Below are 16,411 nucleotides of genomic sequence, written 5' to 3'. Positions count from 1 at the left end.
TGAGTTGGTTTCCCAGTGCATATAAAAGTTATAGTTACACTATACTGTAGTCTGTTAAGTGTGCAATAGCTTGTGTCTAAAGGAAACAGTACATACCTTCTTTAAAAATACTTATTGCTGAAATATGCTCACCGTCATCTAAGCTTTCAGCAAACCATAATCGCTTTGCTCATGGAGGGTCCTGCCTCCGTGTTGATGGCTCTGACGGTCTGGGTGATAGTTGCGGAAGGTTGGGGTGGCTGTGGCAGTTTCTTAAAAGAACAGTGAAATTTGCTGCATTGATCGACTGTTCTTTCACTCAGAGAAAGGAAAACTTCGAGATCATTGTAAGCCTGATTTCAGTATTGCGTGTCTCAGAGATTCGGGGGCATGCAGAGAGGAGATGGAGAGTTGATAGAGCAGTCAGATCACACACAACATTTGTCAATTAAATTTGCTGTCTTAAGTGGAAAAAAATGTTTGGAATATTGCAAGACAGCAAAACGTGACACAGTGACACAAAGTTAGCAGATGCTTTTGGAAAAATGACTTTGATGGAGCTGCTCAAAGCAGGGTTGCCACAAACTTTCAGTTTTTAAAAAGACAGCATCTGCAAAGTGCAGTAGAGCAAAACGCAGTTGAGACATGCCTGTACCTTTATGTCAAAGCAGGTTTGCCTGGGATCCATAAATACTTTGTATCACAGCAGTTAACACAGCCCCCTGCACATAGTAGGTGCTCGATCGATGTTTGTTTGCTTATATTTGTGATGTATAATGTGTCCATAACTCTCTGTTATGCTTTGGCACTTGTCACTTTCGATTTTGTCCTTTTGACTTCTCCACTCTTCTGTGGCACAGACTTTATTTTCTTGGGCAGCAAAATCACTGCAGATGGTGATTGCAGCCATGAAATTAAAAGATGCTTTCCCCTTTTAAGAAAAGCTATGACCAACCTAGACAGCATATTAAAAAGCAGAGACATTACTTTGCCGACAAAGGTTCATTTAGTCAAAGCTATGGTTTTTTCAGTAGTCATGTATGGATGTGAGAGTAGGACCGTAAAGAAGGCTGAGTGCCAAAGGATTGATGCTTTTGAACTGTCGTGTTGAAGAAGACTCCTGAGAGTCCCTTGGACAGCAAGGAGATCCAACCAGTCCATCCTAGAGGATATCAACCCTGAATATTCATTGGAAGGACTGATGTTGAAGCTCCAATACTTTGGCCACCTGATGTGAAGAGCCGACTCATTAGACAAGGCCCTGATACTGGGAAAGATTGAAGTCAGGAGGAGGAGACGACAGAGGATGAGGTGGTTGGATGGCATCACAGACTCAATGGACATAAATTTGAGCAAGCTCTGGGAGGTAGTGAAGGACAGGGCAGCCTGGCGTGCTGCAGTCCATGGGGTCGTAAAGAGTTGGACACAACTGAGCGATTGAACAACAAAACAGAATACAAATGATCACCGCTGCCAGAGAACCACTTTTACTCTTTCTGTATGTGTGCTAGTTGTTCAGTCGTGTCCGACTTTTTGCAACACCTAGCCCACCAGCCTTCTCTGTTCATGGGATTCTGGAGGAAAGAATACTGGAGTGGGTTGCCATTCCCTTCTTCACGGGGTTTTTCCAACCCGGGGATTGAATCTGGGGGATCATATCAAATCTCCAGGGATCAAATCTAGGTCTCCTGCATTGGCAATCAGAGTCTCTACCATCTAAGACACCAGGAAAGCCCTTTCACTCTTGCTGTTGTAATGTGAATATTTCCATCTGTCATTGTCTAAAAGGCAGTCTGTCACTCTTGCCTTTCCTTCTGTATTTACTGTTCCTCTGACTGCCACATGGAGTTTAAGAAACCTGTTGAGTAGTTAGTACATGAAAAAACTATGACAGAATATATTCTGACAGTAATACTTGTAATATTCTTATTAAAGAAAGACCTTCCATTTTGTTCTGCTATATTTTAAAGCTGTGTTTTATTCTTTGTCATCCTCCCTACCCCATTCCATTCTTACTAATATCTGTGCTTAATTTTTCTGATGCTTAGACTCTTCTCACTCAGAACACTACTCTTTCTTTCCCCCAGATGGTATTTTGGCAAAATGGGGAGAAAAGATGCAGAAAGATTACTTCTGAATCCTGGGAATCAGCGAGGTATTTTCTTAGTAAGAGAGAGTGAAACTACTAAAGGTATGAATATTGTTAATACAAGCATAAAATTTTCCTCAGGCAGTATTTTAAGGAAGACACAGTAAGAGTGTCCATTTTCCCTCTAGGTGCTTATTCCCTCTCTATTCGGGACTGGGATGAGGTGAGGGGTGACAATGTGAAGCACTACAAAATCAGGAAACTTGACAACGGTGGATACTACATCACAACCAGAGCACAGTTTGATACTCTGCAGAAACTGGTAAAACACTACACAGGTACGTGCATTTCACAGGTGAAAGTTACTTCCTTGTGTTTAATTTCACGAGGACAGATCCATGTCTTCATGCCTCTGAAGGTTTAGTGTGCTGCTTCTCACACAGAATGTGCCCAGTGTATTTCAGTTTTAAAATGAAGAACAGAAATACTTACCACCTGAGTTGAGCTCCGGTATGATATGCCAAATAGATGTGACAATGAAAAAGCAAAATTTTATTTTGGGATATTTACTAAGTAGGTAAAACTAAACACATTAGTAAAAAGCTGTTATCATGTGTCCTGTTGGGTTGCCTTCCTCAGCATAAGCTGGATCGCATAAGACTTGGTGAAGTGGGACTCTAATGAAATGTGATCTGAAGGTGCATTTTGTTTTCATGGAAAATTAAGCTGTAGCAAGTATAGACATTTATCAGTCTTTCACCGATCTTTGAACAGTAGTCAGTATTAGAGTCTTCTGTCTCAAAATGTTTAATCTCCAATTTGATACATAAATGCATCCGCAAGTCTTTAAATGATTAATACTAGGGGAGGGGATGGAGAAGGCAATGGTGACAAGTTTCCATGACAATTTCTTCTTCAGTGACAGCTAGCTGCAAATTGAGTCTATCAAGTCAATCATCAGTCTTGACATTGACTCAGCACATTACCAAGCAGTAGCATCAGTTGTAATTGCACTTGTTAGAATGTGGATGTGTGTGGTTACTTGTTAAGAGTGGAACGGAATGTGTGTAAACAGGATTCGCAAGTCAAACCATTGTAAATTTGGAGTTTCCTGTTTTTGTGTCTCCCTTTATTTGAAAATCAGTCCTTTAAAGAAGTTTTTCCTTGATTTTATTGTGCTGCTTAACACTTGTGGATTCTAGAAATAGCTGTTAATGGTAGCATTCTCTTTGGGGAAGAAATAAAGTACAGTGATCAAAAGCAGAACTTTGGAGGCAGTCTGATCTGGGGTTTAAAACCCATCTCCATCACATATTTACTGGGTGGCCTTGAGAAAGTTGCTTAAGTTTTCTAAGATTCCTTTATATGAATTTGTGAAGTGCTGAATTGGCACGATAGTTGGGACATAAGTATTCAATAAATAATAACTTTAAAATGTATTTAATAAAATGTTTCACTTCTTGTATGTTTTCTTTTACGCAATTTCATTTTTGTGTTTGTGCCTTTGTAATAAAACTGATAGAACATCATGTTTTTATTTCCTGTGATTTAAACTTTTAAAAACACTGGTACAAGTATATATACCTCAGTTTTAGTAAATCATTCATTTACAGTATAGTTTATTCATTTATCTAGAACATGCCGATGGTTTATGCCATAAGTTAACAACTGTGTGTCCAACTGTGAAACCCCAGACTCAAGGTCTAGCAAAAGATGCTTGGGAAATCCCGCGAGAGTCTTTGCGACTAGAGGTTAAACTAGGACAAGGATGTTTTGGTGAAGTTTGGATGGGTAAGGAGCCTGAACTTTCATTTTCTTTCATTGTTTGGCCATAGATTAAAAGGCCATCATTTATGATATGTTGAAATATGTAAGCTTACTGCTGCTCATTGAAGTTTGTTGTAAATCTCTTAAAATATAGGTTAAAATAGTGAAATGTGGGTTGTTTCTCTAGGAACGTGGAATGGAACCACAAAAGTAGCGATCAAAACACTGAAGCCAGGTACAATGATGCCAGAAGCTTTTCTTCAAGAGGCTCAGATAATGAAAAAACTAAGACATGATAAACTTGTTCCACTATATGCTGTTGTTTCTGAAGAGCCGATTTACATTGTCACTGAGTTTATGTCAAAAGGTATGTGTACATCAGTATCTCTGGGATATTCGTGTTAATAAATTTTGTCATTTCTATCTTTATGCATACAGATTTTTGTGTTTTCTAATTGGAGATTTTTATGTAGACATATGAAAAGAGAAAATCTGATATGTTAACAGAATACTTAGTAATTAGTCCCAGTTATTCTGAAGGATAGCACAGAGTTGAAAAAGAAAATAAGGCACTGAATTTATTTTGAAAGTAAAGTCCTTCATTCCGTTTGACCAGAGGCAGTAGAATATGAAAAAAAGTATTTGCACTAGTTGATTTAAAACAACGCAATCAGAACGGTATTTGTGTCTAAAGTGCTAAATGAAGAAATCAGGTAAAGTTAAGAAAATTAGTTTTATCGAGTTATAATATACTCTGAGGACTCCTAGAAACTTCTTTTTTCCAATGCTGTCAGCTGAAGGATGTCTTTCTCCAAACCCCAGACCCCAAGGTGTGGGATCTTCAGTAACAGGGTGGATTAGGGCAGGGAAAGGAGAAAGAAAGGTTGTTGCTCTTCCCTCTTTCCCCTTTGCTGATGATGCATTGGAAGAGGGACCAGTAAGTCACCAAGAATGCTTGCTGACAGGCCTGCTTTTTACCCTCTTGAATTTTATCTCCTCTTTTCAGTATTAATGAGTCACTAATCACAGTGAAAGCCTCTGATGGCGTCATCGCTCTCCAGATGTCCATCTTGGTCAGTGAGGTGCCGCCACCTAGTGGTGACAGCACCAACTACAAGCTGCCCATTGACTCGGGAAAATACCTCCCCCAAAAGCAGCAGAAAAACTAGAACTGACATTCTTAAGAGAGTTCCAAAGAATAGCACGGAGAGATAAGAGAGCCTTCCTCAGCGATCAATGCAAAGAAATAGAGGAAAACAACAGAATGGGAAAGACTATAGAGATCTCTTTGAGAATATTAGAGATACCAAGGGAACATTTCATGCAAAGATGGGCACAATAAATGACAGACATGGTATGGACCTAACAGAAGCAGAAGATATTAAGAAGAGGTGGCAAGAATACACAGAAGAACTATACAAAAAAGATGTTCATGACCCAGATAACCACAATGGTGTTATCACTCACCTAGAGCTAGACATCCTGTAATGCAAAGTCAAGTGGACTTTAGGAAGCATCACTACACACAAAGCTAGTGGAGGTGATGGAATTCCAGTTGAGCTATTCAAATCCTAAAAGATAATGCTGTGAAAGTGCTGCACTCAATATGCCAGCAAATTTGGAAAATTCAGCAGTAGCCTCAGGACTGGAAAAGGTCAGTTTTCATTCCAGTCCCAAAGAAAGGCAATGCCAAAGAATGTTCAGACTACCATACAATTGCACTCATCTCACATGCTAGCAAAGTAATCTCAAAATTCTCCAAGCCAGGCTTCAGTAGTATGTGAAATGTGAACTTCCAGATGTTCAAGCTGGTTTTAGGAAAGGCACAGGAACCAGAGATCAAACTGACAACATCTGTTGGATCATCGAAAAAAATAAGAGTTCCAGAAAAACATCTATTTCTGCTTTATTGACTATGCCAAAGCCTTTGACTGTGTGGATCACAATAAACTGTGGAAAATTCTTCAAGAGATTGGAATACCAGACCACCTGACCTGCCTCCTAAGAAATCTATATGCAGGTCAAAAAGCAGCAGTTAGAACTGGACATGGAACAACAGACTGGTTCCAAATAGGAAAAGAAGTATGTCAACGTTGTATACTGTCACCCTGCTTATTTAACTTATATGCAGAGTACATCATGAGAATTGCCAGGCTGGATAAAGCACAAGCTGGAATCAAGATTGCTGGAAGAAATACCAATAACCTCATATATGCAGATGACACCACCCTTATGGCAGAAAGTGAAGAAGAACTAAAGAGCCTCTAGATGAAAGTGAAAGAGGAGAATGAAAAAGTTGGCTTAAAGCTCAACATTCAGAAAACTAAGATCATGGCATCCGGTCCCATCACTTCCTGGGAAATAGATGGGGAACCAGTGGAAACAGAAGACTTTTATTTTGGGGGGCTCCAAAATCACTGCAGATGGTGACTGCAGCCATGAAATTAAAAGATGCTTGCTCCTTGGAAGAAAAACTATGACCAACCTAGATAGCATATTCAAAAGCAGAGACATTACTTTGCCAACAAAGGTCCATCTAGTCAAAACTTTGGTTTTTCCAGTATTCATGTACAGATGTGAGAGTTGGACTATAAAGAAAGCTAAGCGCCGAAGAACTGATGCTTTTGAACTGTGGTGTTGGAGAAGACTATTGAGAGTCCCTTGGACAGCAAGGAGATCCAGTCAGTCCATCCTAAAGGCAATCAGTCCTGAATATTCATTTGCAGGACTGATGCTTAAGCTGAAACTCCAATACTTGGGCCCCCTGATGTAAAGAACTGGCTCATTTGAAAAGACCCTGATGCTGGGAAAGATTGAAGGCAAGAGGAGAAGGGGGCGACGAGAATGAGATGGTTGGCATCACCGACTCCATGCACATGAGTTTGAATAAACTCTGGGAGTTGGTGATGGACAGGGAAGCCTGACGTGCTGCAGTCCACGGGGTTGCAGAGAGTCAGACATGACTGAGCAACTGAACTAATTGGTGGCTAAAACATTACCTAAAGCTCCCAAAGCACATGACATTTTTTTTTTTTCATTTTTAAATGTTTTATTTATTTTTTAATTGAAGGATAATTGCTTTACAGAATTTTGTTTTTTCTGTTAAACCTCAACATGAATCAGAGCACATGGCATTTTTAACAAGGAATCTCTGCCCAGAAAAACTGCCAGGTATCCTACGTCAGAGTATGTTAGGGTGAACTAAAAAGGAGGAAAGGGACCAGGAGGAAGTTTAAATCAGGATATCGAGAGTATAAGAGTGTTGTGGAGATAAAGCTAATGGGCCATTTAGCTTGTGTATTGATTTCAAGAAGTATTTAATTGGGGAATGTGGTAGAGGTCTGTGTTGTCAGATTGACAGATTAGGATTATATCTAGATGGGATATTTAGAATGCAGGATCACAAACGCCCCTTCCATTTTTAAACTCAGTAGTTCCCCATTTTGCTCTTCACGCACTCAGAATTGGGCCCTCTGTAACCCAACTGAACTCATTGCTTCTTGTGTTCTCTTGATTGTCGGGATACTCGGAAACTGGAACTGAAGTCTCTCAGTCGTATCCAACTCTTTGCGACCCCATGGACTGTAGCCTACCAGGCTCCTCCAACCATGGGATTTCCCAGATAAGAGTACTGGAGTGGGTTGCCATTTCCTTCTCCAGGGGATCTTCCGGATCCAGGGATTGAACCCGGGTCTCCTGCATCGCAGGCAGACGCTTTACCATCTGAGCCACCAAGGAAGCAGGATACTCTAGAAATTATTAATAATTGAAATGTATTGAATGCTTCTAATATAAAAAGTCTGCTAGTATTAATAAGGCATCAAAGAAATAAAGCCATCTGAGTAACTTACATTGAATTTGGAAAGAAGACCTAACCCAGTAAGTTAATTTTCAGTAAAAGTAAGTAACAGATTGCTATGAACAAATAAGTTCAAGCAAAAGCATAATGAATTTCTAGGTGTTTGACACATTCAGTGAATAACATAGAAATTGAGGGAGAGATTACCTAGGTTGGAATAAAAATGAGAAAAATCAGTAGAAAAGACAAGTCTTGTACCGTCCTTTAAGATGATGAGGGATGTGGATGGGTAAACAGAAGGGTTACTGGTATTTCTGCAGAGCTGTAAGGAAATGGGGAGCGAAACCATGGGTAGTGGAAAGTGCAGAAGGTAGCTGGTTTGAAATAAGGCTAGAGACGTGCATGGGGCAAACTGAAGGACTGCTCTGAACTGGTCTCACAGTATCAAGTACCTGCTCTCTGCCATGAATGAGCTTCAGAGGGTCCAGAAAACTTCCTGTGACGTTCTCCATCAGTTTTTTCATACTCATGTGTATTTTTCTAGACAAAGAGTCAGCAGTTTTCATCAGATTCTCAAAATAACCCATGACCAAAAAAAAGTTAAAGGCCCACTGGTACACCTAGAACGCTCCGATGAATGGATATAAGGAACACTTAAGGAAGGGGGGATTTGTTGTAACTGGTTAAAGAGCAAAGAAAAACAGTTGTCTAAATGACACATTCCAATCCCCGATTCCTGCTGTTTCTGGGCTCTGCAGCTTTTGTACTGTTTTAGCAATTATCATTACACCAAATGATGTTCTGCTTAGTGGATTGATTGTGGCACTTTATCTGGATTCTGAGCCCAGAAACAAAGAACTGTAGCTTTTGCTTCTTTCTGTATTTCCACATTGTCATGCAGAGTGCTTATGTATCATCAGTCTGTCTTGCAGGCTAAAAAGAAGTCCCATTTCCTCTGTTTAAGGACAGTTCTTACACTGTGTTCTTCATCTTTTCATTTAAACAGAAAACCCTCCTGTGGTCCCAGCGTCCGCTTTTCGCCAACTTCTCTCTGGCTCTTGCTTCCCTTCATTTCCCTTCCCTTCAAGATTTTTTTTTTTTTAGAGAACAGACAGTATTACATCTTTATATCCTAATTAGTTCATTTTACTCTTGTTAAATTTTGTTTATTGTTCATGAATGTCTTGCTGTCTGTTACAGGGAGCTTATTAGATTTCCTGAAGGAGGGAGACGGAAAGTATCTGAAGCTCCCACAGCTGGTTGACATGGCTGCTCAGGTACTTGTGTGTTCATCCGTGTGTCCATTTGAACTGCAAGTGCGCATTAAAAATGTAAACTAATCTTGTGTGTGTGTGTGCGTGCGCGTGCACGTGCTAAGTCTCTTCAGTCTTATCCAACTCTTTGTGACCCTATGGACTGCAGCCCACCAGGCTCCTCAGAATACTATTGTTTATATGGTGAAATCATGGAGTTTTAGAGCTGGGAGGAACATTACAGATAATCCAGTCTAATCTCTGTATATTACAGATACTGTAGTATCTGAGGAGCCAGGTGTCTAAGATTTGTACAGCTTACAAGTATTAGAGTCAGTGATCCCAGTACCATGCTGCCCTGTATCCTGTGGCCTTTCAGAAACATATGCATCCACAAATACAAAATCTGTACGTATTTATACTTCAGCAGACACGTGTTAAGACGGTGAATGATTGCTGTTCCAAAGAAAATATTAGAAATCTGAAGTATATACTTCAGAAGACCTGACCAAAGCTGGGAGTGGGCTGTGGTAGATCAGCGGATACTAAGCAACACAGAGTCACACTGATCCTACTAGGATAGAAGGTGGAAAGGTAATATACCTAAGTGAAAGGGTTAGTCGCTCAGTTATGTCCGACTCTTTGGGACCCCATGGAATGTAGCCCTCTGGGCTCCTCTGTCCATGGAATTTTCCAGGCAAGAGTACTGGAGTGGGTAGCCATTCCCTTCTCCAAGGGATCTTCCCAACCCAACCCAGGGATCAAACTCAGGTCTTCTAGAACATTGCAGGCAGATTCATTACCTTCTGAGCCACCAGAGAAGGCCCAATATACCTTAAGTAATTAATCATGTTGGTCTTTAAATAAAAATAAAGTATATGCTGAATTTCTTTTTTTAATATAGTCCCAAACAAGAATTTAGATGGCGGGGTATACAGTTTAAGATGTGATAGTTTTACTCTTCTGAGTTTTTGTTTTTAAGTATAATTGAGAACTATTAAAAGTTTTATTCAGATGTGTGGTAGGTATTCAAGGGGCCTATTATTGGCTTTGGTTGACACATTGAATCTAAGGCTCCTCTCAAAATGAGTGTCCAGATGTCCACAGGATCTGGCAATTCAGAGAAACTTTATACCAAGAAAACTGCGCCTGTGCGACCTTAGCATATATCAAGCCTCGTCCATACGCCTGAGCTCCAGGCTCTGAGCCCCTTTATGGTGGAGGCGGGCAGACTGTTCATCTGTGAAGGGCCAGCTGAATGCTTCAGGCTTTGTGGGTCACATGCCATCTCTTTTCTCCCCCTTCCCCACTTCTCCCCTCTCCTTCTCTCGACCCCTCTCTTCCTCCTCATCTTCTCTCCCTGCTCCATTAAAAGGTTTTCTGTTTTTCCTATCATCTACTAGACTCTGCCCCATTACCATCATCTCTTTTCCAGAGGCGTGTCTTCAGTGATCTGGTTTAACATTAACCAGAATTGCCCTCTCCATCCTTCCCTTCATACCATATATGTTTGTTTTTCTTCCCAAGATTGCTGATGGTATGGCCTATATTGAAAGAATGAACTATATTCATCGAGATCTTCGGGCTGCTAATATTCTCGTAGGAGAAAACCTTGTGTGCAAAATAGCAGATTTTGGCTTAGCAAGGTTAATTGAAGACAATGAATATACGGCAAGACAAGGTAAAATGACTGTTTAATAAATGCTGGTAACCTCATTTTCAATGAATGGATTTTCTTACCGTTCTTTTGAACATACAGGGTTGTGCAGAATTAAGCAAACAGCTCTAGGCCTGCTCAAAAGAGTCATAGAAACATTGATTTTTGATCATAAAATGATACATAGTGCATAATACTGTGGCTTTCTGATAGCTCTTTCCCCTAGAGAAGCACCTCACTGTGGGTGTTGTTTGCATTATGAATACAGCGAGCAGTATTCTCCTCTTCACACTTCCCTTGGCATGCCAACAAATAAGAAACATTTTAAAATAACGTTTCTAACAAACCTCAGAACCAGCCAGGTTTTACTGCATGAAGCGCTAGAAGCCCAGCGCTTTCTTTTCCATCTCCGTACCTGTGTGCTGTCCCCTCCAGCTGGAGGGTCTTCCTGTTCTTCTTCAGCCTTTACCTGCGGAAATTCTAACCACTCTTTAAGGCTAAACTTCGCTACTGCTTTTTAAATGAAACCTTTTATGATTGTGCTAATGAAAATTGATCTTCTGTTTGTCAGAACATCTAAAGAACTGTATTTTACAACATTATATATCTACATAAGTAACTTTAAGTATTTAAGACACCTATAATCTTATTTTCACTATAAGTATATAAACATCACAAAGGCTGTGTTTTTGTGTCTCGGCTAACAATTAGCATAATGTGCATAAAAAGTGCTAAGACACTAAATTTTTGAGTAAATTAATACAGGCTTTTCAAAATGATAGTACAGTAAAATTTTGTAGAGAGAGATCAGAATATAGAAAGGAGATTATGGTCGAAAACCAGTGGACGTTAGAACCAACGGAATATGCTCTTGGCAGCCAGCAGTGGTAACTACTAGGAGCTCAGCTCAGTTCAGTCGCTCAGTCGTGTCCGACTCTGCGACCCCACGGACTGCAGCACGCAGGCAGCTGGACTGACTGAAAAAGTTATAGATCCTATAATCCATGTTTTTGGTTGCTTCTTACTAGCGTCTTTACCTCTCTGTTCCTTCTTGGATGGTTTTCTGTCCCCACCAGCCATGCTCTTTTTTATGTCATTGAAGATCTTATCGGGAAGAAGTGTGTTTTCTACTAACGGGAATTTTAAATAGTATTAAAGAAGATCTTGTACTTTTGAAGAATTTGACACTGATGACAGGTGCAGTAGGGATACTGACAGAAAATGAGCCCTGCTTTTGCCATATGTGCACAGAAAGAAACCAGTTACTGAAGCAAGCTGGTCAATACTGTTTTAGGTGCAAAATTTCCAATCAAGTGGACAGCTCCTGAGGCTGCACTGTATGGTCGATTTACAATCAAGTCTGACGTATGGTCATTTGGAATTCTACAGACAGAACTGGTAACAAAGGGCAGAGTGCCATATCCAGGTGAGCTTGCATTCATGTACCTGGAGTTTATGGGGGAGAGGCCTTTTTTTCCCTCTTTGTTTATCTGTTTTCTTTCTTCCCTCCCTCCCTCCCTCTCTCTTTTTGGCATTGGATGGTGAGCAGTCTGTGAGAGCCACAGTCCTTGAGATGGGGCTCTGTATGCATAGCTTTCTCCCTTTTCTAAAAGGGTCTTTTTGCTCTACTGTTTTCTCAGATGATGAGCATAAATATATCTCCGTCATCTCCTTCCCTTCCTCCCACAAGTAACTGAGGGTATGCTTAGCCTGTGATAACACAGGGTGAGCTGCTGATGAAATAGTTGGGGATTACATAGGAATACAAGAAAGGACCTGTGTAATAAATTTAAGCAAAGTCAAACAGGTGACATTAGATAAGGAAACTGTTTCAAGGAAGTGACTTGATATAAAGTAACATAATCAGTATATTTGGCAAAACCAGAACTAGAACTCATTCTTCTGAATTCCTTTCAGACACTGTCTTGTCTCTGTTCCTCATTAGCCCAAGTTTGGGGTTGGCTTTGAAAAGCATGAGTACTAAAAACCAGATTTTAGGTGGAATGAAGAAAGATATGTTGAAACAGATTAGCATTTTTCTAAGCTTTTGCTGATGTCCTTTGACATTTAACATTTATTTCTCTGTCAGAAAGGATCGTTTCAGTAAAGAAACTCACTTGAATAGATGTCGAATTAGTGGTGGGGGGTCAGTTCTGTTTGGCTCATGGTGTGTAGGGGCACCATTTCTCACTGTTTCTCGCTGTTTGGCGCCCGTCTGTCAGGTATGGTGAACCGCGAGGTGCTGGAGCAGGTGGAGCGAGGGTACAGGATGCCATGCCCGCAGGGCTGCCCAGAGTCCCTCCACGAATTGATGAATCTGTGTTGGAAGAAGGACCCTGATGAGAGACCAACATTTGAATATATCCAGTCCTTCCTGGAAGACTATTTCACTGCTACAGAGCCACAGTACCAGCCAGGAGAAAATTTATAATCCAAGAAGCCTATTTTATATGCACCAATCTGCCAAAATTGTAAAGAACTTGTGTAGACTTCCTCACTTACGTACAGGAATCAAAAGAAGAAAAGCTTCTTCACCCTGCATGTTTTTGATGGTAAACTGGAATTCCAGACATGGTTGCACAAAACCACTTTTTTTTTTTCCAAGTGTTAAACTCTAAAGTACCAATGACGAATTTTTCCAGCTGATTTCAGGGTCCAAAGAAAGTATAGTTAAGATTTGGATGACCATGTGAATGATGGCATGACAATGAAGAGCAGCAAGGCTACTGCTTATGAATCACTCCCTTTCTTTTATTCCCCAAACTTATAATTTAAGAGAAATTTATCAATCAGTATAGGCAAAACTTGGGAGATTAAAATCAGTTATACCATAATAAAATCTAGAATTATGGAATTTTCACGGGACCAAACAATTCCATTCCAGTTTTTTAATATATCTTGCATTTATTCTTCTTAGAAGTTTTTTCTAAGTTGAACAGTTAATATGCAACCTTTATATATGCCTCTGTTTGCATGGAAGTGGGCCAGGTTTTTAGAAGCAGAAAGGAAACTGCATCTAAAACTTGATTAAATGTTAGATGACAGCAGTGGAATTTGAAAGTATAATGCACTGTGTTAATACTCAATATACTCATGAAACTGGAAAATAGAAGACATTTTTCATTTTAATCATTTCTTAATAGCTCAGTTTAAAATAATGAAGGTAATTAGAAAGTGAGCTAATCTTTTGTAAGGTTGCATTGATTTTTTTTAAAGGCAATATATAATTGAAATTGTACAATCCAAGGGGAAATATTTTAATCTTTAGATAGCATGAAAAAAATAAACTCAGCGTTTTTTAACAGTCATCTTTGAAAAGTAGACTGGTACTGTGAGATTGCTAATATGTAGTTAACGGTGGGTGCCACAAATGGAAAATATCACTAGATCAGGGACTTGAATGCACTTTTGCTCATACTGAATATAGACTAACAGAGAGGAAAATGTATTTAAAAGAAATATGAGACAAGAAAATGTGAAAGTTTTACAGATAGAGAGATGGGATGTTGTGTTTAATGTTGATGTTACGGAGTGACAAAATGGCTTTGCTGGCACTCAAAGCTCCTCACTTAATCTATTTTCTGAGATTTTAAGAGCTATAGGTAGGACTATAAAACTAATCTTTCTTAACACAAACACTAAATGAGTCCTGTAGCCTCAAATAGCTAAGTTAAGGCTTCCCACTAATTCCAGTGATACAGCTTCTATGCAGAACGTTTTTAGAACTCCAGTTTTCAAGTCCATGTTGAAATCTGCATTCCCTTTTTAAGTATACCTAATGATGATCATTTTTCCCCTTTTAGAATTTAGTTGGTTTGAGGAGAACGTACTCAGTATAATTGGTGAAAAGAGGGGGATAGTTGTTGCATATTTAAAGTACGCCAGATTTTTATGACCAACTCAAAAAGAAAATTAAAATCCCAAATTATGAATTTGAATGGCAGCGTCATGGGTGTAAGTGTCTAGCAAAGGAACTGAGTCTGACAAAAGTCTGGTATTTACGTTTTAAAACACTCTCTTTTGTAGTTATATTTTAAATATAGCAACACATCCGGTCCCAGCATTTTAGGAATATCATTACTAACTATCATCACTTACCTGATTTGGTCATTAAATAAACAGTTCTGTGCTGTGGTATCTGTGTTGAGATCCAAACCATTTTAAAATGTGACAGATGAACTTCATGCAGGTTGGCAGTCGTTCTGGCCCTAAAACTTGCAGCGGTTTCTTACGCTTGCGTAACTTGCATGTACTGAAGCCGTCACGGGCTTCCCAAGAAGACTGCTGTCATCATTTACCTTGGACAGCCTCAACCTGTGACTTCAGATTTTTAAAGGGCTTTGTGTGAACTATGATATTTCAATTTTTCTAAGCATTTTAAAAAGGATAAAATTATGTTTATGTACTAATAATTCCCTTCCGAAAAATAAGCCAGAAAAAGTTGATGGCATTCATTAGATTTTAATTGAATGGAGCAGTTCCTTATAATATCAATTGTATAGTTAGGAAATAAAACACTAACTTAATGTGTATTCAGTTTAAATGGTTTATGTATTTTTAAATTCCTGAGAAAAATAAACAAGTTTGTACATTTGACGATTTTTTCCAACAGCTTTTCTTCAGCCTCTTAATTTGTGTTCCTTACCAAAAAAGGAAGTTGGTAAAAACAGCCTTCTAGCACAAACACTTTTTTTAATGAATAATGGTAGCCTAAAACTTAATATTTTTATAAAGTATTATTATATTGTTTTGTGGATAATTGAAATAAAAATTCTCATTGAATGTACCCATTTATCTTTTTAGCCACTATTCATATGTTCTATCAGTTTTTTAAAAAATGGCATTTAAAGCAAAGTATATTCTGAGTTTCTTCTTCCATTGGAGGGGGGGAAGTATTGAGTTAGGACTCTTGAGCAGAGTTAAATCAATTCTTTTTAAATTCAGAACATTATTAAACTTATTCTGTGTGATTAATTTTCCATGTCAGGTGAGTGACATTGTTTTTACAAGGTTTTTTTGTTTGTTTGTTTGTTTTAATATCAGCAAGTACAGTTTTAATGTACTGACAAACCTAAGAGATTTAAGTGAAGTTATTCATAGAAGAAGATTCTATGTGAAGAATATAAAATAGAATAACCACTTTTGATCATAAGGGATTTAATTTTCTAAAAATGAAAAATATGCAAGCCTTATTTCTATGTGTGTTTTACACTTGTATTATAGGTATAATGAAAATAAGATTATGCTAAATTATGAATGGCCAATCAAAAGCATTTGTTATTTCCAATAAGGTAATAGTATTAATTCCTTTCTAGTGTTATTTTATCTAAAATTATTAGCTTTGTTTTTCCCTAATGATTCCAGAAAAGTAACATTTAATGAACAAACACATCATTTAATAAACATTTATTAAATATTTTTATACAGTAGAGAAATAAGTTCTCAACTTAAGAATGTTTTCCTAGTTTGCTGTTTGCCTTTTAATTTTGCATGTATTTTTTTTGACATTTAAGTTGTACATTTGTATGTTGTCAAATCTTTTTTATTCCTAAAACGTCCTTTGCATCCCAAGATTAAATATTCATCTCATCTGTTCTATTTGATGCTTTTGTGTTTTACATCACTCTTTAATTCACCTGGAAGTTTTGAGGGCATAAAATGTGACTTAAGGGTCTAGCTTGATTTCCCACCCCCCCATACCATTAATTTTCCCAGCAGCAATTACTGGTTCATGCATCTCCCACCCCATTGGTTTTTGTCCAGTTAACTTGACATTCTGACACGAGGATAATACTTCAATGACTAATCACTTGATAATGCAGTTTAATAATTAAGCAAGTAGCCTTTTTTTTTTTTTCCCCCCAATG

General features: G+C 38.7%; 1 protein-coding gene across 2 annotated transcripts in view; it reads left to right on the top strand.

Annotated features, from left to right (window-relative positions):
* The window catches only part of YES1 (YES proto-oncogene 1, Src family tyrosine kinase), a 64,388-nt gene extending 49,058 nt beyond the window's left edge, over positions 1-15,330 (top strand). For both annotated transcript variants that reach the window (XM_055559653.1, XM_055559654.1), the window contains exons 5-12: positions 2,067-2,170; positions 2,257-2,406; positions 3,704-3,859; positions 4,023-4,202; positions 8,835-8,911; positions 10,415-10,568; positions 11,839-11,970; positions 12,767-15,330. In XM_055559653.1, coding sequence (XP_055415628.1) covers positions 2,067-2,170; positions 2,257-2,406; positions 3,704-3,859; positions 4,023-4,202; positions 8,835-8,911; positions 10,415-10,568; positions 11,839-11,970; positions 12,767-12,975 — 1,162 coding nt within the window. In that variant the 3' untranslated portion in view covers positions 12,976-15,330. The remainder of the gene's footprint in view (positions 1-2,066; positions 2,171-2,256; positions 2,407-3,703; positions 3,860-4,022; positions 4,203-8,834; positions 8,912-10,414; positions 10,569-11,838; positions 11,971-12,766) is intronic.
* Positions 15,331-16,411: the final 1,081 nt, after the last annotated feature.

This window comes from Bubalus kerabau, chromosome 21 (genome assembly GCF_029407905.1).
Source record: "Bubalus kerabau isolate K-KA32 ecotype Philippines breed swamp buffalo chromosome 21, PCC_UOA_SB_1v2, whole genome shotgun sequence".
NCBI classification, from domain to species: Eukaryota; Metazoa; Chordata; class Mammalia; order Artiodactyla; family Bovidae; genus Bubalus; species Bubalus kerabau.
Note: the sequence above shows the minus strand (reverse complement) of the source record. Positions and strands in the feature narration are given on the sequence as shown.